We start from the raw sequence: 22,762 nt of genomic DNA, 5'->3' as shown, positions 1-22,762 counted from the left end.
GGCGGCGCTCCTGCCGAGGGTTCGGATCCCACATACAGACCAGCCACTCACTGGCTGAGCGGGGTGAGAGCGCAACACCGAGGGTTGCGATCCCGTTGCCAGTCCCAGTCCGGTACGGGCGCGACACTNGGGTTGCGATCCGTTGCCGGTCACGAAAAAAGACAAAAAGGAAAAAAAAAAAAAAAAAGGTCAGTATATGATTCCATTGATATGAAGTGTCCAGCATAAACAGGCAAATCCATAGAGAGAAAAAGCAGATTAATGGTTGCTGGGGAAGGGGGACTGGAAAGTGACTGCTTCATGGGTACATCGTTTCCCTCTGGGGTGATGAAAAAATTCTGCAGCTAGAGGTATGGTTGCACAACATTGTGTACGTACTGAATGCTGCTGAATTGGACACTTTAAAATGGTTAATTCTATATTACGTGAATTTTATCTAAAAAAATAATCATTTACCTTCTGTCAGACTCACAGCCCTGGCAGAGGCCTGGAGCATGGTGGGGAAGTCTATGGCTGGGCACCCAACCCTATTCCTTCTAATCTTTCCGAGGTCATGGTAGACTCACCTTTCTCACAGAGGCTGCCCCCATAGCTGGGGAGGCAAAGGCAGACAAAGCCGTTGACCTCGTCAATACAGGTGCCTCCGTTCTCACAGGGGCTGCAGATGCAGTCATCAATGTCTGGCAGAGAGGGGGAGGGACTGAGTCAGAGGTCAACCTCCCCTTGGCTCTGAGCCCCACAGGGAACCAGACAGAAGATGGGGTCAGGATCCTACCATTCATCCCAGACCTGACTGCAGCATTGGTGGTCTTCACAGATGGCCCAATGACTCTGCAGCCAAGGGGGTGGAATCTCACACAATTAATATAAATTAGTATTAATGGGAGCAGATGCCACTGGGCCAGCTGAGAACCAGGATGTGCAGAATGTTCCACCTGACTCCAGAGGAGTGATGGTTATACTCTCAAAAACAGGCCTATATTCAGATCCCTGTACCAGCCAGCTGCCCCTCCACCACAATAATAATAAAGATAAAAACAGGCCTATAGAATGCTTAAGCTGGAGGCTCTTTTAGGTATTTGCAAGGACTTGCAAAGCTGTTTGTAGGCAGAGTCGGATATTCAGTTGAGCTCCTCTTCTATCAATCCATATGTAGATAGTGCTTGAAGCATGTGTGACACTGGGCCAGTCACTTCCCCTCCTTGAGACTCAGTTTCTTTTTTTTTTTGCAAAGTGGTGATAATACTGGCACCATCTCAAAGGTGGTTGTGAGTGGAGAATCAATGGAAGTGCTCAAGAAATTATATCGTTTCTATGTACTGTTATGATTTTATAATTATAGTGTGGTTGTGAAAGCTGTGAAGTCAAGGAGATGATGCACAGAGTTCAAAAAATTATATCATGTATATTTATTGTTACAATTTCATAGTTGGTAGTATTTCCTGCGTTGGGCTTTGGGGCTAGCACCCAACAGTTCTGGTGGTGGTGCCTATACCCCTGCCCACCCAGGAGAGGGTGGGATCCCCCAGGGCCCTTTGCTGGGAGGAGTCTTAGCCATATCATCCCTTTGTCTTCCCCTCCCTACCCCCACTTGGTAGTAATGTGAGGCAGCACACCAGAGCCTCGGCCCCCAGGGGGAGAATTCAGCTGTTTGGTTCTGGTTCAGCCAATAGGAGCTGATTTAGCTGGATTCAAGGAGTGAGGGATGGGAATGGGGCATCTAAAGCCAGCTTTTTGTGATCTCTGAGTCCTCAGGATATAGCCACTGGGTAAAATCCAAGGCTCTGGAGTCACACAGTTCAGGTTCAGATCCTGAGTCTGGGACAAGGGATGGGAATGGGGCATCTAAAGCCAGCTTTTTGTGATCTCTGAGTCCTCAGGATATAGCTACTGGGTAAAATCCAAGGCTCTGGAGTCACACAGTTCAGGTTCAGATCCTGAGTCTGGGACACTCACCAATCTCACAGTTCTCCCCAGCGAAGCCCTGGTCACAGATACAGCCGTACATGGTGCCATTGGCGTTACAGGTCCCTCCATGCAGACAAGGGTTGTTCTCACAGGGATCTGAGGAGGCTGCAGGATGGATGATGGGTAGTGTGGGCAGGAGTCAGTCCACCAGGTCATTTGCCTTCCCAGAATCCAGACCTCAGGCCCCTAAAGTTCCTCTCATAAAACCCCTCTCTGTGGTGTCCCCTCTATAACTTACCCAACAGGTGGTCACCAACTCCCTCTCATGTGTCCCCTGTCATGAGGAGCTTGCTCCTTCTAGGAACTTCCCCAAAGCATCTGGGGGCTGCCCTGCCTGTGGCAAAGTCCTTTCTCAGACTGAAGTGAAATGGTGCCCCTAGGCACCAGGGCTTCCAAACATTCTCTGAGGAAGTCTTCTCCCAGAACACAGGTTTAAGTTCCCTCCCTGACTTGTCCCCTTCTTCTGGACATGGCCTGCTCATCACTGTGTTTCTCACAATTTGGGGCACAGAAGTAGATATACAGTTCCAGGTGGACTATGAACCGCCTGGGGAGAATGGGGACCATCACCTCCTTCATTCTGGTGGCTCAATCTCTTTTGATGCAACCTTAGTGGTTACAGTGTGGAAGGTGGTGGATTACTGTACAGTTGTTATAAGCATGAGCTGCAGAGCCAGAGAGGTCTGGTTTAATTCCTGGCTCTGGCATGTACTAGGGGACCCTGGGCAAGTCACTTCTCTGAATTTCAGTTGCCTCATCTATAAAATGAAAATAAGAACTGTTCATCCCTTTCTCCCAGACCTGACTGCAACGCCATGTCTGGCTCTGTCTGTATCAGCCTGGCGACTCTTGGGGCAGGGGGTGGTGTGTCCCAGCATTGGTCAGTATGAGACTGGGCACCCAGGGGGCATCAAGGAATGAAGGTTCCTGTCCTTCTCCCCAGCCATTCTCCAGCTGAATTTCCCTGGAGATAGAAGGGTCCCTCCCGTACTCAGGGGCCTGGATGCCTTACTGGGTGGTCTCCACCCCCTTGAGGAAACCCCTCCTTTGGAGCCTGGGAAGGGCAGGGCAAGAACCCCCACCCTACCCCAGCTGACCCCGACCTCTTGTCAGAGCAGCACCTGACCACTCCACTGCACAGACACTAAACCCAAGGCTCAGACAAGGGCAGAGCCTGGCTCGAGGCCACAAAACTGGACACTGCAAGAGGCAAGACTGGCCTCCAGGTCTCCAGGAGCCTGGCTTAAGGCACTCTCTGTAGCCCCCATAATCTAGAATTTCTTCTATTTTTGTCTTGGTCTGGGGCCCCTCAAGAAATTGAGTTGTTATGAAGTAGTTGCTTCCTCCCTCCACAGGCTGTTCTCCTCAGAGCAGCCAGAGGGAGCCTATGTAAACCTGAGTAAGGTCATGTCCCTCCTCTGCCTAGATCCCTCCATGGCTCCCCATTGCCCTCAGAAGAAATGCCAAAATCCTAACTGCAGTCCAGTGGGCCCTGTGCAGTCTACCCCAACATCTCCCTGCCCTACCTCCTCCTCTCTCCTCCTTGTTTACTGTGTTCCAGCCACACTGACCTCACCGTTCCTCCAACACACCAGGCACCATCCTGCCTCAGGACCATTGCACAGGCTGTTCCCTCTGCCTGGAATGCTCTTCTGCCAGATCTCCACATGGCTCCTCCCTCACCTTCTTCAGGTTTGCTCAAATTTCCTCTGGTTAGAGAGACGTTTCCTGACCCCCTTCCAAAACTGCAAGCCATTCACTGGCATTCCCCACCCCACCCCCCACCCCCAATTGCTTTACTTTCTCTGTTTTGCTCTTATCACTTTCTAACGTCCAATATAATTTACTTCTTTATTAGGATCACTGTTTCTTATCCGTATCTCTTCCTGGAGTGGTGATGTTCCATATGGCAGCCACATATAGCTATTTGTGCTTAAATTAATTCATATGAAATAACAGTAAAAATGCAGCCCCGCAGATGTACTAGCCACGTTTCAACTTAGACAGCATAGAGAACATTTCCATCATTGGGAAAGCTCTAGAGCGTTGCTCTAGAAGCCAGCTTTCAGAGGACAGGGATTTGGTTTCAACACTGTGCCTGGAACATAGTAGGTACTCAATAAGTGCTTGCTAACTGAATGAAGGTAGCAGCTGGTCCTCCTGCAGTGGCTAAAGCCTGTCCCTGGGGTGGTGGCATGTGCCCCCATGGAGAGTGAAGGGGCTTGTGGATGGTGGGGGCCGTGGCCGTATGATGGCCCTGGTGTGGCCCACCACGTGCGTGCACAGGCGTGGGGCTGCTGGGCGGCAGGATGCGTGAGCCCCGCTAGGTGCCCGGCGCTGCCGACACCTGCCCACGGGCTGGCGGTGACTCAGTCGTTCACTGGTGTCGCGTTTATTTTCAGCTTCATTAGCATTTCTGCTGCAAGCAGCGGGTGGGTAGGCGCCTGGGTCTCCCCCAGCACTGCCACCTCTTTCCAGCCCTCTGCCCCTGGCTTAATTCTGGAGCCAAGAATTCAGCAAAGTCCGAGACAGCCCAGCCCCAGCCACAACTCCAAACCCTATTTCCTTTGCACCCTGTGAGGTTTCCTTCCCGCCTCTCTGGCCACCCTTCTCTATCTCCCTTGGCATTGAGCCTCTTTCCCTCTGTCCACACTTCAAGGACGGACCTGCCCGTCTCGTCTTGGCTCCCTCTCTGGGTGAGTTCATGGCCTCCCCAGGAAGTCATGTATTTTTTCACACCAATTAACTAAGCATTGTACAGCCTAGTGGTTGAAACAGAGACCATGTTTTCAGGCAACCTGGATTCACACCCCAGCCTTGACACTCCCTAGCCGCATGACTGTACAAGTCACTTGACATCTCTGTGCCTCAGTGTCCCCATCTGTGAAGTGAGGCTCATACTAGAACTTATCCCACAAAGACATTATAAAGATTAACCAAGATAATTCTAGTAACATGCTTAGGAGAAGCCAGGCACACAGGCGGTGACTAATAAGCATCAGCCTTTATTGACATGTGTCCCTGCCCTGGGTCTCCCTGCCTCCTGGGCATCTAAGAAAAGAAGATCTGACCCAGGACACAGCCCAGAGGTGACAGGAACTGCCTCTGGTATTTCCATCTTCCCTACATGTTGCCTTAAAAAAAAAAAAAGAAGCATATTAAAAACCAATTGTGTTGATAAAAGTGTTTTGCAACTCAGAAAAAGTGCTTTTTATTTTTTTTTGGCAGATGGCCGGTGTGGGGATCTAAACCCTTGTCCTTGGTTTTATAATACTGTGCTCTAACCAGTTGAGCTAACTGGCTAGCCCCAGAAAAAGTGCTTTTAATTACCTGCTGCTGCCTTCTTTTTGTTTTTTTCTTTCTTTCTCTCTCTCTCTCTCTCTCTCTTTTTTTTTAAGTTCATTTGGCCAAAAGCACCAGCTTAATGTGGCAGGACTGGGAAAATAAAGGGCTGGAATTTACAGGCTGAGCTGGGGCAGACCTGGCCCTGGAGAGAACAGGGCAGTGGCTTTGTCTGAGCTCTGCTGGGCACAGAGCAGTTAAGGTGCAGGCAGATCTGGGCTCCAGGTGAGGTTTGTACACTGACTAGCTGGAGAGTGACATTCTGCCCTGAGCCTTTTTGCTGTCTGTAGAATGGGGGTGATGCTCACCACTCCCGCCCTCCCCAGTACCCACTTTCTCTGTGGCTTGAAGCCCCCACGACCCACATCACTGAATATTCCAGCTCCAATTCCCATTTGTTCAGGAAGCCCTCCCTGCCACGCCTGCTCCCTCTGGTCCCACCTGGGAGGTGTCTGTGTCCAGCTGTGTCTTCCCCCAGACTGGGGGAGTCTCCGAAGTCCAGCCCCCAGCTTCACACAAGCACTGCCTGGCTCAAAGTGGATATGGGCGTGGTTTTTAGACCAAGCTTATCCCCCAAATCAAACTCTACCCAACGCCCCATCACTCCCACATGTTGGTCATTGGGACATAATCACTGTGCTCTGAACAGACCAAATACAACTTCACCTCCTGGCCTTTGCCCATGCTGGTTCCTCTGCCAGGAACGTCCTTTCCGAAATTCAGCTCCACTTGATGAGCTCCTATCTCTAACCTCATCCCCTTCTAGAGACCTTCTACACCCCCAGGGACAATGCTTCCTCCCTGCTCTGGGCTCCCTCAGCCCCTGGTTCCCCAAGTCCTGACTGCAGGATGCTGGATGGAGCCATGGGACTTTGAACTTACCCTCCTCTGCACTTGCATTTGCCGGGGTCCCTGGCAGGGCAGGCTCCTCTCCACTCGCCGCCTCCTCCCAGAAGCTCTCCACACCTGGGCTCCCCGCTAGGACCTCCAGTTCAAACTCTTCTGTGCCCAGGGAGACAGGCAGCAGGGTGCTGGGGGAGTCCCACGGCACAGTAGGCTCCCCCGAGAAAACGGAGGTAGCCTCATCCATGCCAGCTGCAGTTGATGTCCAAGGAGGAAGAGCCGGCTTCCCCAGGGGGCTTCCCAGAGGCAGAGGGGCTCCCACTGTTTCCTGAGCCACCATCTGCCTCCCCGGCTCTGAGTGGGGTTGGGAGCTTGAGGAGGCCACTATGGACGTGACCATGAGCCCAACCTTGTCCTGCTGGTCCAGGGACATGAGGGATGTCACCATGCTTGTATCCATGGCCACCTGAGGGCTCAATGTGGGACTTTCAGCTCCTTCAACCACATGGGATCCAGGTTCCCAAATTCCACCGGCATTGCTGGGGTCTACTGTGTCTCCTCCTTGTGTAGCAGCCCAAGACTCCAAACTTGGGGTGACCCCAGGCACGAAGAAGACTCCAAAGCCCCCTGAAGGTGCAGATGGGGGGCTGGTGTCTAGCCCTTTGCTGTACAGAGAGGGCCAGGTGCCCTGATCCTCATCCATGGTGGCCTGCAAGCCAGAAGTGGGGCTTCCTGCTGTGTTGGAGACCCCAGACTCAGACTTCCAGATGCTTCTGACACCCGTGGGCTCAGTGGCAGTCTTGGTGGGGGCAAAATCTGCCGTCATGTTCCTGTCCACAGAAGCCCATGGGCTGGATCTGGGATGCTCAGCTTGGCTGAGCAGAGTAGGGCTGGTCCCCCCAATTTCTCCAAAGTCTGCCCTGGGGGAGTGAGGGCTGGCTCCAGCTCGTGTGTCTGTGGCTGCCTGGAAGGGGGCTGTGGGACTTCCTGCTCCGTGGCTGCTGAGTGTTGTGGGTGTTGCCTCTCCACCCTGTCCTGTTGGGCCCAAGGAGGGGGGTAGGGAATATACCTCGGTCTCTGAGACAGGGGAGCGTGGGGCAGTGGCCATGGCCTTGCCATGCCCCCCGACCTCACTGGCTTTGGTGGGGACAGGTGTTGAGTGTGGTACAAGCCATGGTTTGGGGTCACGCAGCATGGCCATCATAGGGAAGTCTGGGGAAGTGACCGTGAGGGAGGCTCCCCAAGGGCCAGTACTGGGGCCCTCTGAGAGGCTGGGAGCAGGGACAGAGGCCTCCAAGGGAGACCAGGGCAGGTCTGGGGTGGTTGGCCTCACTCTGGGGCCCTCGGCCTTCTCTAGCTCCAGGCCAGGGGCCCTGCTGGGACCTGGGAGGCTGGGTGGGATGATGGTGGGGGGCCACAGCCAGGGCTCTGGGGGGCTTCTGCCACCAGGGGAACCTGGAACAACATGAACAATAGTAATTATAATGATCTCTCAGCAGCCCCTCCTGATCATCTCCTTGGCTCCAGGCCCGAGGAAGAGATTCTGAGCTTCTGAGGCCAGGAGACCCATTAGGGATTCATAGCTTTTCCCCCTGTCCTGAATGTGGCCATATCTATCCCCCACTGCCCCCTTCCCCCTGACTCCGACTTACCAGCTCTAGGCACATCCACTTCATTGGTGAGATCAGCCCAGGGGCTCCAGCTCCGGCTACTCCCCGAGGCCTCTGTGGCTCCTGAGGCCAAGGGGGGCTCGACGTGATTCACAGCAGCCTCTGGGGTGGGGGGCTGGGTGTTGGCCTCAAGGCCCCACTCCAGCCCTTGCTCTGATTCCTGCTGCTGGAAGTGGCGCCCATTCAAACCTTTGAAGCGCCCCCTCCTCCTAGGTGTGGGGCCAGGTGGGGCCACCTCCGTGTGTGTACTCGCTGCAGTGCCTGCCCCTGTGCTGCTGGGACTGGGGGCCACCGTGCTCAACTTCACTTCCTCAGTGAGCCATGAGGCCAGCGCAGGGTCCTCATGGGTAGAGCTGGGGGTCTCTGGAGACTCCTGGTTCTCTGCCAAGATCAGGGGCTCTTCTTCCCCACTGGACACCAGAGGCTCCTGGAAGTCAGGGGTGACCACCTTCTTCTCCTCCAGATTAGGCTTCAGTTCTCGGACGGGGGGCCCCTCTGCTGATAGAATCTCCCCCTCATCTCCAGATGAGGGCATCTCTGAGTCTCCATGTTGTGGTGTGGGGTGATGAGCTGTGGGAAAAAGCAAAAGAGGCTGCATCAGGCCCAGAGGCTACCTGGGAAGTTCTGCTTGATATCTACCCACATTCCAGCACGCTGCAGCACAGATCGTCCATGCATCTGTCCCTCTCTGCCCCTGTGTCTCTCCTTATGGTTTCTAGGGTCTCCCAGCCTGACAGGGAGATGCAAAGTTACCTCCACTGCTCAGGCATGGGTCTGACTGAGCCCACTGTCAGGATCAGAGTGAACTTGCTGCAGTGAGGGGTCGAGAGACAGTGTGGCTCATGGGCAAAGCTTAGGCAGTGTCCGATTCTCATGAGGTCAGGTTAGCTTAAAGCATTCGACTAGACCTGAGCCGTGAATCGTCCCCAGTGGGCATGGTCTTCCTACCAAGGGCTTTGTCTTTTTTTCCTACCCAGGGCTAGGTTTACACAAGGGACTTGGCTCCTCGGAGCTGAGGTTTGCAGCTTCCAAAGCTGTACCCACCTCCAAGGGCGAGTGTCAACCCTGGTCCCGCCCCTGGTACGGCCCCGCCCAGGGCACGTGGCCCATAACCCCCTCAACAGGTGGGTGTGCTTATGGGCGTGGCTCCAGGTAGGATCTGCTCCACCCGGGGGCGTGTCTTCCAGGGTCTAGGCGCCTCAGGACTTCGGTAGTTATAGCCCCCACCGGCCACTGTGACTCCCTCGCCAGATCTGGGCATCCTCCGGGGCGCGTCCTTCCCCCAGGGCGGAGCTCCTAGGGAGGGACCTGCCTCAAGGGGCGTGGCCCTCACCGGGGGCGTGGCTTATCATGGCGCGCGTTCCCTGGGCGTGGCCTCCCCTGGAAAGCTCAGCCTTCGGGGGCGCGGCCTTCAGGCGCACGGCCTGGGGGCGTGGCCATCGGGGCGGCCCCGCACGCACCTCGGAAGCAGTAGGCGTCGAAGCGCGCGGCGGGCGCGGGGAAGCCCGTGCGGTTGGCGAAGCGGTAGACGGTGCGCACGCCCGGGGCCGGGCCCCCGCAGCGCCGGCGCGGCGTCTGGATCGGGTAGCGCACGCTGCCGTCGGCCAGCCAGCCCGGGTCGCACTGGTCCAGGCCCTCGTGCCAGGCCAGGTGCAGCTGTCCCACCGAGGCCAGCGCGGCGCCCTGGCGGCGGCACTGGGCACGCGCGCCGGCCAATGTCAGGCGGCGGGCCGGGCCCACGTAGAAGACCTCTCCTGCAGCGTGGGGAGGAGGGGGATACCGGGGGTCAGGGCAGCCTGGGGACCCTCCCCCGGAGCCCGGAAAGGGGGTCCCACTCCAGATAGCCCAGACCTGGCTGGGTTTGGGTGTTGGTCTGGCGAGCTGGACGCGCACTGCGGCTGTGCGCCCAGGTCCCCAGAGCATCGCTGTCATTACCTTTCACGCAGCGCTAATGAGAGCCTCTGTTTACAAATGAGGTAACTCAGGCCCCCTGGTATGGCTTCAAAGAAAGGGTGGGGGTCGGTGAGGGGGGCCCAGAGAGCGGGAAGGGCCCTGGGGAGAGGGATATAGCGAGGGGACGGGGCTCAGAGACAGGGAGGGAGTGCAGAGAGGGAGAGGGACTCCCGGGGATGGAACCCTCAGGGAATGGGTGGGCACAGGTCTTGGCTGAAGCTTTAGAGAGTGATAAGACTTAGGACTTAGGGAGGGATGGGTGTTGGGGGTAGTAATAGGGGCTCAGGGAGAGGTGGGGAGGTGGAGTCCTGCCAGCCCCAGACTTACCCCCCAGCTCACGGGCAAAGCAATACACATCGTAGAGTTCCTGTGGGTTGCGTCTCCCATAGCTCCGAACCCCTGGAAGGCTGCTACGGTCACCATAGCAACCAGGACGGGACTGAGTGATAGGATACCTGACAACACAAGGGGGGGTCCCTCTCAGATGTGTGCTCCTGGAGCCCCCAAGAATCCTCTTTCTCCAGGGGCTAGCTCTTCATCTCCCCACCCTGTGTGCTCACCGAACGGTGCGATCTGAGAGCCAGCCAGCATCGCAGTTGTCAAAGCCATCCTCAAAGGCGGCCTGCAGGTGCCGTGGGGCTGCAATCGTGGCTGAGCTGAGATGGCAGGCCTCCTGGGCCTCAGGGAAGGTCAGTGCATAGCGGTCCCGGGCTGCCCGGTAGTGGAACACAACGCCTGTGGGAGAATATCCAGAATGGGGGATGGTGGTGACTTATGCTGGAATCTTCAAGAACACATCTCTCTCTTGCAGAATGACTCCCCCACATCAGTGTGATAATAACAGACCTGCGACCCTACTCTGCCCTGTACTATATCCATGTACTCAGCACTGGGCACAGTGCTAGGGTGATGGTGGAGAGTGAGATCAATATGTCCCCATTTTACAGATGAGGAAATTGATAACAATGGCCATAAAGTGCTAGAGCTAGTCAAATATTTACTATGTGAAAAGCATTTATAAGCAGGATCTCACTGAACTCTTATAACAACCCTATGATTATTCCAGAGGGGAAAACTAAGGTTCAGAAAGTTTGAAGGACATGTCCAGGACATGTCACAGCATGTATGAGGCAGAGTGAAAATTTAAATCCAGGAAGATCTGACTCCGAAGATAGCACTCTCTGACCAGAGTCAGGTCCTGGAGGTGGCAGGAGGCATGGAGAAGGGTGAGAGCTTCTGCCTTTTAGGAATTAAGAGCAGGCACTGACAGTGGAAGCCCAGGCAGCAGTGGGAGACCAAATGTGGTTCTTGCTTAGCCTTGGAACGGGGTCTTGGAAGTCTTCCTGGAGGAGGTGACCTATAAGCCAGGATGTGAAACACCAATCACAGGCTCCCTGTGGCACAGATGCTGATTTAGAAAGGAAAGACATGGCTGAGCAAGACAAGGGAATTAAACATTTTGCTCCATCTTATCAGACCAGGAGCTGCTGGATATGCCCTCACCATTGGGCTGGCACATGGTAGGTGCTCAGAAAATGTCTGGCTGAATGAATGAAACTGAACCGACTCAGAGGTGGAATTCACTTTCTTTGCCATAATTTTTTTTTTTTTTTTTAGGTTTTGAGAAGTGAGGCCTTTGGAAGGGGATGATTGGTTGACCCCATAATATATGTGGTGAGACACTGTGTCCCCAGTTTGCAGTTTGGGGGGGGAGATTAAGCCCCATTATAGGAGATACAGGGACTTGCTCAAGGTCAACATAAATTAAGGGAAATAGATTTCCCAGCAGGAGTCCACAGCAATCCATTTATTGAGTCATACATTACAATTTTAATGAGCATCTTTACTGTGTGCTAGATACTGTTATAGACTTCATTTATTTATTTATTGGCAGCTGGCTAAGTACGGGAATCTGAACCCATGACCTTGGTGTTATAAGGCTGCTCTCTAACAACTGAACTAACTGGCCAGCCCTTGTTCTAGACTTTAATCATTTGATCACTTAGGAAAACAGAAACTACACTGACTATTTCAACAGAAAGAATTTAATATAGGAATTGGCTAAACAGGTATTTGTGAACTGTTATTTACTTAATATATATTTTTAATGGACTTTTAAAAAATAGCTTCACTTTTGAAAAGCTTAAATAAATTTATTTGAAAAGGAAATTTCAGGCTGGCTGATTAGCTCAGTTGGTTAGAGCATGGTGTTATAACACTCAGATTAAGGGTTCAGATCCCCTGACCGGCCAACCACGAAAAAAAAAGGAAATTTGTATTCCTATTTTAAATAAAAAGTCAATGTCTTTTGTCTTATGTAAAATCAGGTAACCATAAAATGGACTTAAAGCAAAGTTATAAAATCTGCTTAGTTACTGTGGCCCACAGTAGACTGAGCTGGAGGCTGCTCCCTCTTGGCTAAAAGAGATGTTAAAGGCAGGGTAATACTGGTGGAGGCTTTCTTTGTGACTTTCTCAGAAGAGTTAAAGGAGAATTCTTGTTCAGAGAGTGATTTCTAAGGTGACATTCAATGGGTGGGCTTCAGGCTCAGCCCCTCCCCCTCCCAGCCTTGGACCCTCCCCTGCCCCCAACTGACCTGTTACCTCCAGAGGCACCAGGTCCTGCTCATCTTCGATGCCCCTCACCACCTGGCAGCGATAGAGCCCGGAATCGCTGGCCCTCAGAGGCCCCAGCAGTAGCGTGGCATTGGCTCGGCGCCGGGGATAGGAGGGCAGCGACACTCGCCCCTGCCAGTCCTTGGCCACCCGTACCACGTTGTCCTTGGCCACCAGGATGGGCAAGTCCTGTCGCTGTCCTGATGCAGTCCGCACCTTGGTCCACTTAATCCGAGGGGCGTCTTGGGCTGCACCTGGCCGTGGCTGCAGGGTGAAGAGACAGGGCAGGGCCACCAGCTCCGCCAGTGCAGCCCGCACTGGCCCAGACCCCACCTTCTGCATATGAAGCCCCTTCTCACTGGTGGCAGCATCCTGTGTGCCTGGGGTGGAAAGGGCAAAGAGAGGGCCTAACTTAGAGGCAAAGACCAGCAGGGACTGTATATCCCTTGCTGTACAGACAAGGAGACTGAGGCTACAGAGGTTAGACTGAGGCCACAGTGGCACAATGTGATGCACAGATCTGTGATCTGCACCCCAACCTGTGAGATTTATTGGGGTGGAAGGGGAGTAATGGGGTAGAATCCCTTCATAGCTCTGCCTCCATTCAAAATCCAGATGCTGGAGGCCTCTTTCTATAGGGACAGAGGTTTGACTCCTGGTGCCACTGACCCCAGTGTTGGCCATTGGAAAATCATTTTCCTTTTCTGAGCCTTGGTTTCCCCCAAAGTTAACCAAGAGGCAGCCATTGGAAGGGAAGTGTTGTTTGCAGAGTATCTTCTTTACAATAAGCACTTTTCAGCAAACGGCTCATTTGGTTTTTGTGACATCTGCAGAGGTTGCAATGTCTCATTCCCTTTGGGGGGTTGAGGAAGATGAGGCTCAGAGAGATCACTGTACCTGCCTAAGGCTACTGAGCAAATCAGTGAGGGATTTCTAAAGCTTGGGCTCTTGACCACCGTTGGAAGGATGCCAGAAGAGGCACACAGACCTTTATTTCCCTCTACCCACTCCTGGCAGACATTACTAATCAATCTCTGCACTATTTTTATTTTCTGTCTCTCTCTCTGCAGCTCATCTTAGCAAAATGGTGAGAGGCGGGAACCTCCGGCTTCTGCCAGCAATGACTAAAAATAACCTTTCAGGTATCTTGTTCGCTTTTGACTGTTCAAAGACCTTTTTCATCTATTCTCATTTTCCAGACCAAGCCAGGGCACCAGCAGGAGAAGGCTTTGGAATTTAAAAGGTGCCCCAAATTGTTAATCACCCAGACCCCAACCTCTCCCTTCCCACAGCCAACTCACCCTGTTCCCCAGCCACAAAGAGCAGTATCTGGAACATAAGGAGGCTCAAAGCCCAGACAGACGTGGTCCCCATCCTCAACCTGGAATAAAATGGAAAGGGAGGGAGGGGTGAACCATAGCACAACCCTCCCAGATGTTAGGCATGGAAGGACCAAATGCCCACACTCTACAGATCAGGAACACGGTGCAGAGAGGCCAGTGTGTCACTCAAGGTCACAGAGTGAGCAAGGAAGGGCTGAGCCAGAATTCAAACCCAGGGCTGCCTGACTTCAGAATCTGAGCAGTGAAACCTAATAGTCAGATGCATGAGTGCTGGAGTGAATTGGACCTGGGGTTGGCTTCTTCCTGTTCCTTGCTGTGTGGCCTTGGACAAGTAGCTTGACTTCTCTGTGCCTCACTTTCTACATGGGTCAGATGGGGATAACATCAGATGGTTGGAAGGGACAAATCAGTCAACACATAAAATACTTAGAACTGCCTGGCATGAAGGAGTACATTTCAGCTGTTGCTACTATGATTACTGACCTCAACACAGCCAAGGCTGAAATCCCATTTTTCAAGTCAGCCTCTCTCATCAGACTGGGGGCTCCTAGAGGGCAGCAAATGGCCCTAGTCCTCCCAGGGTCCCCAGTCCAGGCAGGTTGGGCTCCAAGCTAGTCCTTTAATCTGGGTTTGCTGACTGACACGATTCTCAGCTTCAATTCCAGGATTTGGTTGTCACCAAGATTCTATTCTTGGTTTCTGGGATTTTTGAGGAGCTGCCAAGTCCCAGCTGGAGGAAGGGACCTCACCCCTGCCCACCCCATCCTCTCTCTGACTTCACACAGCCTGGTGAAAATGCTTCCTAGACCCACGGAGAAATTTCAGTTGTGGGTTCTCTATTGGGGCTGTGGTCCATGGGCATGAAGTGGACAGTTATTGAACGCCTATGGGGAGCAAAGCCCATTCCAGGCGCTGAGAGAGGGCAGTGCCCTTCCACACTTCACATTCTCCAAGACACTAGAAATTCCAGGAGGTGGCCCCTCCCCAAAGCCTCCCACTCCTCTGCAGCCCCCCTTACCAGGGCTCAGGAGATGGGGCAGATGGGAAATCAGAACATCATCTGCAGGCCGGCCCGTGGCTCACTCGGTAGAGTGCGGTGCTGATAACACCAAGGCCACGGGTTCGGATCCTATATAGGGATGGCCGGTTTGCTCACTGGCTGAGCGTGGTGCTGACAACACCAAGCCAAGGGTTGAGATCCCCTTACCGGTCATCTTTTAAAAAAAAAAAAAAAAAAGAACATCATCTGCGAACCCAGCTCTTGAAACCCACCCTACATAAAAGAATAGCCCTGCGGAGGGGGTGTGGATGGAGTCCAGAATGGGAGGCTGTGGGGGACATCTGCCGCCCTCATCCACCCTCCTTCCCAGCTCCCAGAGGCTGAGAGTTCGGTTGGGGGGACCTGTCCGTGGTGCTGAACTCTGGCAAGACAAAGCAGAGGCACTGCCCACCTGGTCTGCCCTGGCCTCCTGTCTGCTTACACAGCACCTCGGGCCCAGAGAAGGCTAGCAGTTTGCCTTGGGATGCACAGCAGGGCAGAACTCGAAGCCAGGCCCTTGGCCGGTGTCTCCAAATACTACCTGTAAACCTCAGTAACCTCCGCCTCCATCCCAGGCTTTCTTCATTCCACCTTGGAACCCTGAGTTCTGATGGTTGTCTCAGGCCTGGCTGGGTATTAAAGGATGGGACAGGACTCCAAGCTGTGCCTACCAGCAGAGCCTTAGGAAGGGGTGAGGCCAGAGAATTCCCTCTTTCTCTCTCACACACACACATATCATATGGTTAAGAGCTCAGACTACATCCGGATGACCTGGCTTCGAGCCCTGCACTCCTTACATGCTGTGGTACTCTGCACAACTTGCTTCATTGCTCCATGCCTCAGTTTCCCCCCCCACAAAATGAACTTTTATGTACTTCATAGGGCTATTGTGAGGATGAAATGAGCCAAGCTACACTTGTAAAGTCCTAGACACGCTAAATTTTGAAACAGCTCTTGGTACACAAAGCCTTATGTACACACTAAAAATATACTGAGGTGGCCCAACATGGTGACAGACACGGTTTCAGGTGCACACCCCCCCACACACACAATCCTCCCACTTCCTTTCACTGACACCCTCACACACCCACACCCTGCTCTTAAAATACCTCCTTCCCAGGGCCGCCAGAGGTGAGCATTTACACAGCTGTCTGGGTCCCGTCCCTTCGTGAATAATGCATGAGCCTCATGCATATGCAAGTAGGGGCCTGCAGGGCGCTGGGGGAGGGGCGGTCTGGATCAGTGTGAGTGTGTGTGTCTCCCCACCCTCACTCTCGCCTCCTGTCTTGGTGGGCACTGAGTGAGTGTGAGTTTGCCAGCGGGTGTTTTTGCATCTTTGTGACTGGGTGTGCGTCTGGGGTGCTGTGTCCAGCAAGGGTGTGCATGCGTTGAACTCTGTGGTGTGTGGGCGTCGAGTGTGCAGGTGTGGGACCCAGTGTGATTTCCGGATGTATGGGTCTGAGCAGGGCTGTGTGCACACGTGCGTGTTTCTGGCCTGAGAGGGAGGCTGTATTTGTGTGCGTTAGCATGAACGTGGAACTCCTTGGAGGAGAAAGGAAATCGGGCTCAGTAAATCATCTGAGAATGCCCCTTGAGGACCTCAGCCCCTGCCCAACTTCTCCCCCATTTGCTCCTCAGCTCCACATAGATCACATTCCACACCCCCATGCCCAGGTTCTACACCGCCAATCACATGGAAAAGACCCGTGCCCCCCCCCCCCACAGCCACACACCCCAGACACAGACCTTGGGAGGCACACGCTCGCACAGATTCACAGTGACATTAACAAAGAGAGGCAATATAGGCACTCACAAGGCAGGCAGCACTCTTCTGCACAAAGACACACACACTCAGACTTGGCCCCCCCCCCCAAATAAAGCCCTCAATGAACCAAACACCATCAGACACAGCTCCTCATTGACGCTCACTTACACACGGTGATGGCAGCCCCTGGCACAGACCGGGATAGATAAATGTGGCCTTGGTGACTGATGGGCACACATCATTTTGCCACATGGTGACATAGCCTTCGGCACAAGTTTTCTGACAAAGACACAACCGCAGTCACATCAGACTCACAGGGAACCCCCAGACCCTCTGTGCACACCCCTCCGCAGCCTGCCAGGAGCAGACAACCTCCTGGGAGGGGCTTCCATTTGGGAATGTCCACGAGCCATCGAGACTGCTGGGTTCTGGGGTCCCACGATGCGCCCCCCCTGCCCTCCCCACCCCGCCCCCATGTCTCCCGCTGGGGCCCAGCGCCAACCCTCTCCTCAGCCTGCCTGTTTCCCACTGATGCTGCCAGAGGAACAAAGCCCCGCGCGCGTAGGAATGGGGGTTGCTCCTGCCCAGGCTGGGCCTGGGGTCCCAGCCCCCTACCTCCCCGCGCCTGTGTCCCCAAACCAAGCCAGAGCTTCCTCCAGCATCTGTACGGACAGATGGGACTGAAGGGGGTCAAGTAAGCATCTGTCACGCTGCAAGGAACTGGGCAGATGTGGGGGCGCTGGGGTCCCCCCTCTCCAGGCTGGTGTCCCTCCCGGGTCCTGGGGTTTCATGACTGGGGGCTCTAGGAGACCCTCCAGCCCGCATTCACCTGGGACACTCAGTGTGCTCCGTGGGAAAAGAGACAGCACCTGAACTCCAGGTTTAAGGGAACAACAGAGGACCACCTTGGGATGGGGCCTCCCAGAGCCTCCTTCCTGAGTCAGGATGTGGTGACAGGACCTGCCCCCAAAGGACAGGGAGACGCCAGGGCATCCCTTTCCTCTCTCAGCGCAGACCCCCTTCCATTGGGCTCAGGATGACCTGGGGGAACCCCTGCCCACTGCAGTCCAGCCCGGGATCCTCCATTCATCTGCAAATTGGGAATCCCCACTTAAAATCCTGGGGTGTCTCAGCTCAGACGCGGGGGTGCCCTGTTCTGGAGTCCATTCAGCATGTGGGTGTCCTCCTCTTCTGTCCAAACTCAGGGTGCCCCTCCCTCGCCCTGGTTCCCAGTGCCCCCTCTCCAATCCTGAGACCCACCCCCAGTCCGGCCCCCTCCCCACCATGGGGTTGTCTCCGATTGTCTGCATTCCCCGGACAACCTTCCTCCCAAATGCGTGTCCCCCTGATATTCCCAAGCCCCCTCCCAGTTTGCGCTCCCTCTTCAACCCGGAGCTCCCCTCCGCCATCATGACCCCTCCCCACGCGGGGGGCTTCCTTCTGATCCAGGCCCTCCCCAATCCCCAGCTCTGTCTCTAAGCCCGAGCCTTCTCCTCCAACGCGGCCCCCTCCCACGACGGACCCCCCACCTGGCTCCTAGCTCGGACGCATCCCGGAGCGGCCGCCCGGCACAAAGGACGCTCCGGCTCAGCTCACTCCACGCTGGGTCCAGCCCCTGCGCCCTGCGCTCCGCTCGCCCCGCCGCCGTCTCAGCGCTTATAAAGGGGCCGCGGGGCTGCTCTGCGCATGCGCCCCGCCACCCGAGGCCTCCGGCTGCGTGAGAGGGAATGCTCCCCGGCCTAAAATCCGCCCCCTCCCCTGCTTTTTGAACACATACCCCTCTCAGGAGAAGACCGCACCTGACTTCCCCCGTCATTCTTTTTTTCCCAAAAGCCAGGTTAAATGTCCCCAGCGCGCCCCTTGAGGGTGCCGGTCCCATTTTACAGGTGGGGAAACTGAGCCCCAAGGAGGCAAAGTTGCTTCCCAAGGTCACGCAGAGAGGGAAAAGCTGGGATTCAAACCCTGACTCTCCAGGGCTCACGCTAAAAGTAGTTTGGGCTACCATTACTGTTCAACCCATTTTTGGAGAGGAAACAGGTTCGGTAAGGATAGGAAGACCACTTGGCCACAGAGCTGGTAAGAGACACCAGAGCAGGGTGTGTCCCAGATGTGTCACACCCCAGAGCTGTTTCCAGCAGCTCCAACCAGAAAGTTTCATTCATTCATTCATTCATTCACCTCTGTGTGATCAACATTTACAGAGCACATGCTATGGACCAGGTACTGTTGGCGCAGGAATGTTTTTGCTTCGGGCAGGGCATATGCTGTTCTTGGTGGAAGACCCCAATCTTTAAAAGCCTAGATCCATACAAGGGAATATTATGCAGCCATAAAAAGGACTGAAGCACAGATCTATGCTACAACGTGGATGAGCCTCGAACACATGCCAAGTGAAGGACGCCAGACACAGAAGGACATGTATTGTATGACCATTTTATGAAATGTCCACAACAGGCAAATCCGCAGAGACTGACAGCAGATTAGAGGTTGCCAGGGGCTGGGAGAGGGGAATGGGGATGACTGCTGATGGGCAGAGTGACTACTTTGGGGGTGATGAAAACGTTCTGGAACTAGGGGTGATGGCTGAACAACACTGTGAATGTACTTAATGCCCCTGAATTGTACACTTTAAAGTGGTGACTTTTATGTTACGTATATTTTATCACAATAAAAAAATGGGAATGGAGGGAGCCTAGAGAGGTCCACTCCTGCCACCGGCTTCCTTCCTGTGGTCTTAGTGGCTCAGCGCTGAGACTGTTCTGTGCTGGTCGAGGCTGCGTGTCCTGCATCTATGTGTGTGTGGTGAGCATCTCTGAGGGTGGGTCTTAGTCTAGTGGGGGGGCAAGATAGTTTCCCTGAGGTTATCAAAGAGGGGGTAAGAATGAATGAGGAATGAGGGAAGACCTCAGGGGAGCAAGGGGCAGCCCTAGGGGCCAACAGGACACAGCAGGGAGCTGAACTTAATGTCCAACTCTGTGTCACAGAGGAAAGATGCAGGTCAGGAGTAACAACTGATGTGAGTCCCTGTGGTCACAGCCAGTCACCAGCACCTAAACCGCGTGTGATGACTGGTCAGCCAACCCGGTGTGTGGGGGGGGTGTGGTTGTGGCTGTGGCAGGGGACACGGGCTGAGTGGTTGTGTGATGTGGATTGAGAACACAGCAGCTCAGCCTCCACAAGTCCAGGGTTCAACCCCCCTCCCTGCCACTCCTAACTCGGTGATTCTGAGTGAGCCATCGCATCTTTCTGTGCCTCAGTTTCCCCATCTGAAATGGGGATACTTAACAGTCCCCACCTTTCAGGTTGCTGGGAGAGTGAAATGGGAAGTAAATGCACAGGGCAGGGCTGCTATCACTGCTGCTCATTTTACAGGTTGCTGGGGAAACTGAGGCTCAGGGAGATGGACCAACTGCCTGAGGCTGCACAGAGACCACGTTGGAGCCCAGGTCTGTGGCAATAGAGCTGAGCTGACCCATATCCACAACTACCCCCACCCCCCACTCCCCCCTCCTCTCCTCCGCCTGGTCTCCCTGGTTGGTGCCAGGGCTGAGCTGAGAGGGGCTGGCCCAGGGCCCGGGGGCAGGCTGTTGCTGGGGGCTTGAATGGGGCGACCCTGCCTGGGAATCTTCTGGGCTCAAAGAGCTATTTATAGGCTTGCACTGGGATTGGGCAAGCCCCCCACCATAGCTCTGAGTGCCATCTCTGTCCCCCCCACACTGGGGCCCTGGCTGGGGGCTGGTGCTGGTGGGTAGGGGTGGGGGAGGGGGCTGGTGGGCCAGAGCAGAGGTGGGGAGGCTGGACCCTCCTGGAGAGCTGGGTCTCAAGGGTGGACAGTGTCCCCTGAAGTGCCTCCAAACATACTCCAGGTGATACATGGACAAGTCGCATACTATGTCACCAGAAACCACTGACACACAGTCACACATAGCTACAACCCAGACACACAAAATCACACTTGGCCACACACAACCACACCTGGCCACACACAACCACATTCGGCCAGGCCACATACAAATCTAACCCATCACACACAACCACACCTGGCCACACAACTAGCCAGGTCACACACAAGTCACACTTGCTGCACAACCAAACTCACAGCTGTGAGCCTGGCTGCATCTAAAGTCCTTTCACACTCAGACACAACCGCTGCTGTTCACACCCACCGCACCTCTGTCTTTCTTCCAGGAGCAAACAGCCCACGTGTGCCTGTGCTGCTCACACCAGCCCATCTACAGCCGTGAGCACACCTACAGGTAGCGAGAACCACCATGTTCATTTCGCACCGGTGCCCCAACACTCACAATGCCCCAGCCACTGTCAGGACGTCACACACACAGAGCTCGGTGTTCCCATGCATGCCCACCTCAGACCTTTCATGCTCGGCCACCCCCTCCCACTCCCACTGTTACCTCCAGTGGGACCCCCAGGGTTGCACCCTCCCAGGACCACCAAGCCCATCTGGCACTGAGTGAGCATGCGTCTACTCTGAGCCAGCCCCTGTTGGACCCAGGCAGATCCTCACAGATAAATCAGACCCAGACCTGCCCAAATCGGGGCTCCAGACCTGGGGGATCCTGTGACACCCTGCCCTTCAGACACCCTGCCCTTCAGACACCTAAGCTAACACTTTGAGTCAACCGTTATACCCAGTCCTCAATCGGGGGGAGGACTGAGGCTGGAAGCCACCTGACAGCCTTTCCTTGTCCTGCTTCTGAATGACAGACTCATGGACAGTGGGACCTGTCTTCTGCATAGTGGATCTGCTTCCCCAGAAGCAGCTGATGCAGAGTGACCCCGCTGACCCGAACTTGCTGTGTGATTTTAGCAAATCCCTGACCCTCTCTAAACCTCCAATTTCTCCCATGAAAAATGCAGAACTCAGCCCATTGGAAGAAACTCGGTAGTTAGACTGTGGTTTGCATCCAGTCCCCCTAGGTGACCTTGGCTAAATGACTTTTCTTTTCTATCAATTTTTTTTTTTTTTGGCAGATGGCTGATACAGGGATCTGAACCCTTGACCTTGGTGTTACCAACACCATGCTCTAACCAAGTGAGCTAATGACTTTGCTTTTCTGTGCCTCAGTTTCCCCCAGCAAATCAGAGGAGCTGTTCCTGGTCCTTCTACAGCTCTCTCTGCCCCATTCCCTAGGCAGGGGTAAGGGGAGGGAGTCAGTCACTCCACTTACGTGAATGAATGGACCACTTTTGGCTGCCCTTCTGGGAGCTCAAAGCTGCTAATTCCCTGGAGAAACAGGAGGCTCTTTCATGCCCAGGCGCCAGTGGGGTGAGGAGGCGGGAAGAGGGTACGAAGCTGGCCTCATTCCAGTAGGCAAGGCGGCCCCATGCCAAGGAGTGGTGTGGAGGGCCCTGGGGCCATGCATATCCTCACCAGCTATAAAATGGGGTTGACACAGACCAGCCAGTGCAGGTTTAACAAGCCAACAGGTGGAGAGAAAATGTGGCTTCAAGTCAAACACATAGTGGGCTCTCAACAAATGACAGCCACTGTTGTCATGTGTCAACCCAAATAACCTACTGAATCTTCCAACAGTCCTATAAATAGAATCCCCTCATTTCACAGATGAGGAAACTGAGGCTCAGAGAGAGGTCAAGATGCTTGTCTAAGGTCGCACAACCAGTGAGTGGTCCAGCCAGGATTAGAACCGGATCTGGGCCCTCCAGGATCCGTGCTCTTCCTGACTTCCTCTGGGGTGAGCTGTTTCTTGCCACCTCCAGCCCCAGCCCTTAGACAATCAAAGCTGGATCTGGATGGCACCAGACCATGATTGAATGCAGAAAGTCCTGGCAGGCAGGGGCTGATGAGGCAGCCCTTCCGCTGGTGACCCAGTTTCTTGGCCAGCCCCCACTCCTGGGGCAGACTTGGGCAGACACTAGTAGGATGCCAGCCCTTGAAGAAAGGGGCTGGATCCCAGATCATTCAGTTAAAGCCAGGAACAACTGCCTCCTGCCAGTGGCTGCTCTGTCTTGGAACCCTCCATTCATGCAGATCAGATGGTGTCCCCCCTTTCTCAAACACCTTCTGTAACTGCTCCAGGCCCAGCGGGATATGTCTCCACATATTTTATTTAAATTCATGGTCTTTTGCCCAACTAGGCCTTTGCTTATGCTATTCTGCCTCCCTGGAACACCCTCCCTACCCCAGATTTTCTTACCCTGGTAAACTGCCCACACATTAAGGTGCAGGTCCAATATTCTCTCTC

At 54.4% G+C, this 22,762-nt stretch overlaps 1 protein-coding gene across 1 annotated transcript in view; it reads right to left on the bottom strand.

The window, feature by feature from the left end:
• NCAN (neurocan) overlaps positions 1-22,762 on the bottom strand; it is a 33,940-nt gene that overhangs the window by 9,432 nt on the left and 1,746 nt on the right. The window contains exons 2-10 of the mRNA XM_008569729.1: positions 13,693-13,772; positions 12,373-12,771; positions 10,337-10,511; positions 10,104-10,231; positions 9,284-9,577; positions 7,806-8,393; positions 6,193-7,608; positions 1,957-2,073; positions 567-680 (exon numbers count right to left, since the gene is read on the bottom strand). Coding sequence (XP_008567951.1) covers positions 567-680; positions 1,957-2,073; positions 6,193-7,608; positions 7,806-8,393; positions 9,284-9,577; positions 10,104-10,231; positions 10,337-10,511; positions 12,373-12,771; positions 13,693-13,765 — 3,304 coding nt within the window. The 5' untranslated portion in view covers positions 13,766-13,772. The remainder of the gene's footprint in view (positions 1-566; positions 681-1,956; positions 2,074-6,192; positions 7,609-7,805; positions 8,394-9,283; positions 9,578-10,103; positions 10,232-10,336; positions 10,512-12,372; positions 12,772-13,692; positions 13,773-22,762) is intronic.

This window comes from Galeopterus variegatus, unplaced genomic scaffold (genome assembly GCF_000696425.1).
Source record: "Galeopterus variegatus unplaced genomic scaffold, G_variegatus-3.0.2 Scaffold526, whole genome shotgun sequence".
Classification (NCBI taxonomy): Eukaryota; Metazoa; Chordata; class Mammalia; order Dermoptera; family Cynocephalidae; genus Galeopterus; species Galeopterus variegatus.
Note: the sequence above shows the minus strand (reverse complement) of the source record. Positions and strands in the feature narration are given on the sequence as shown.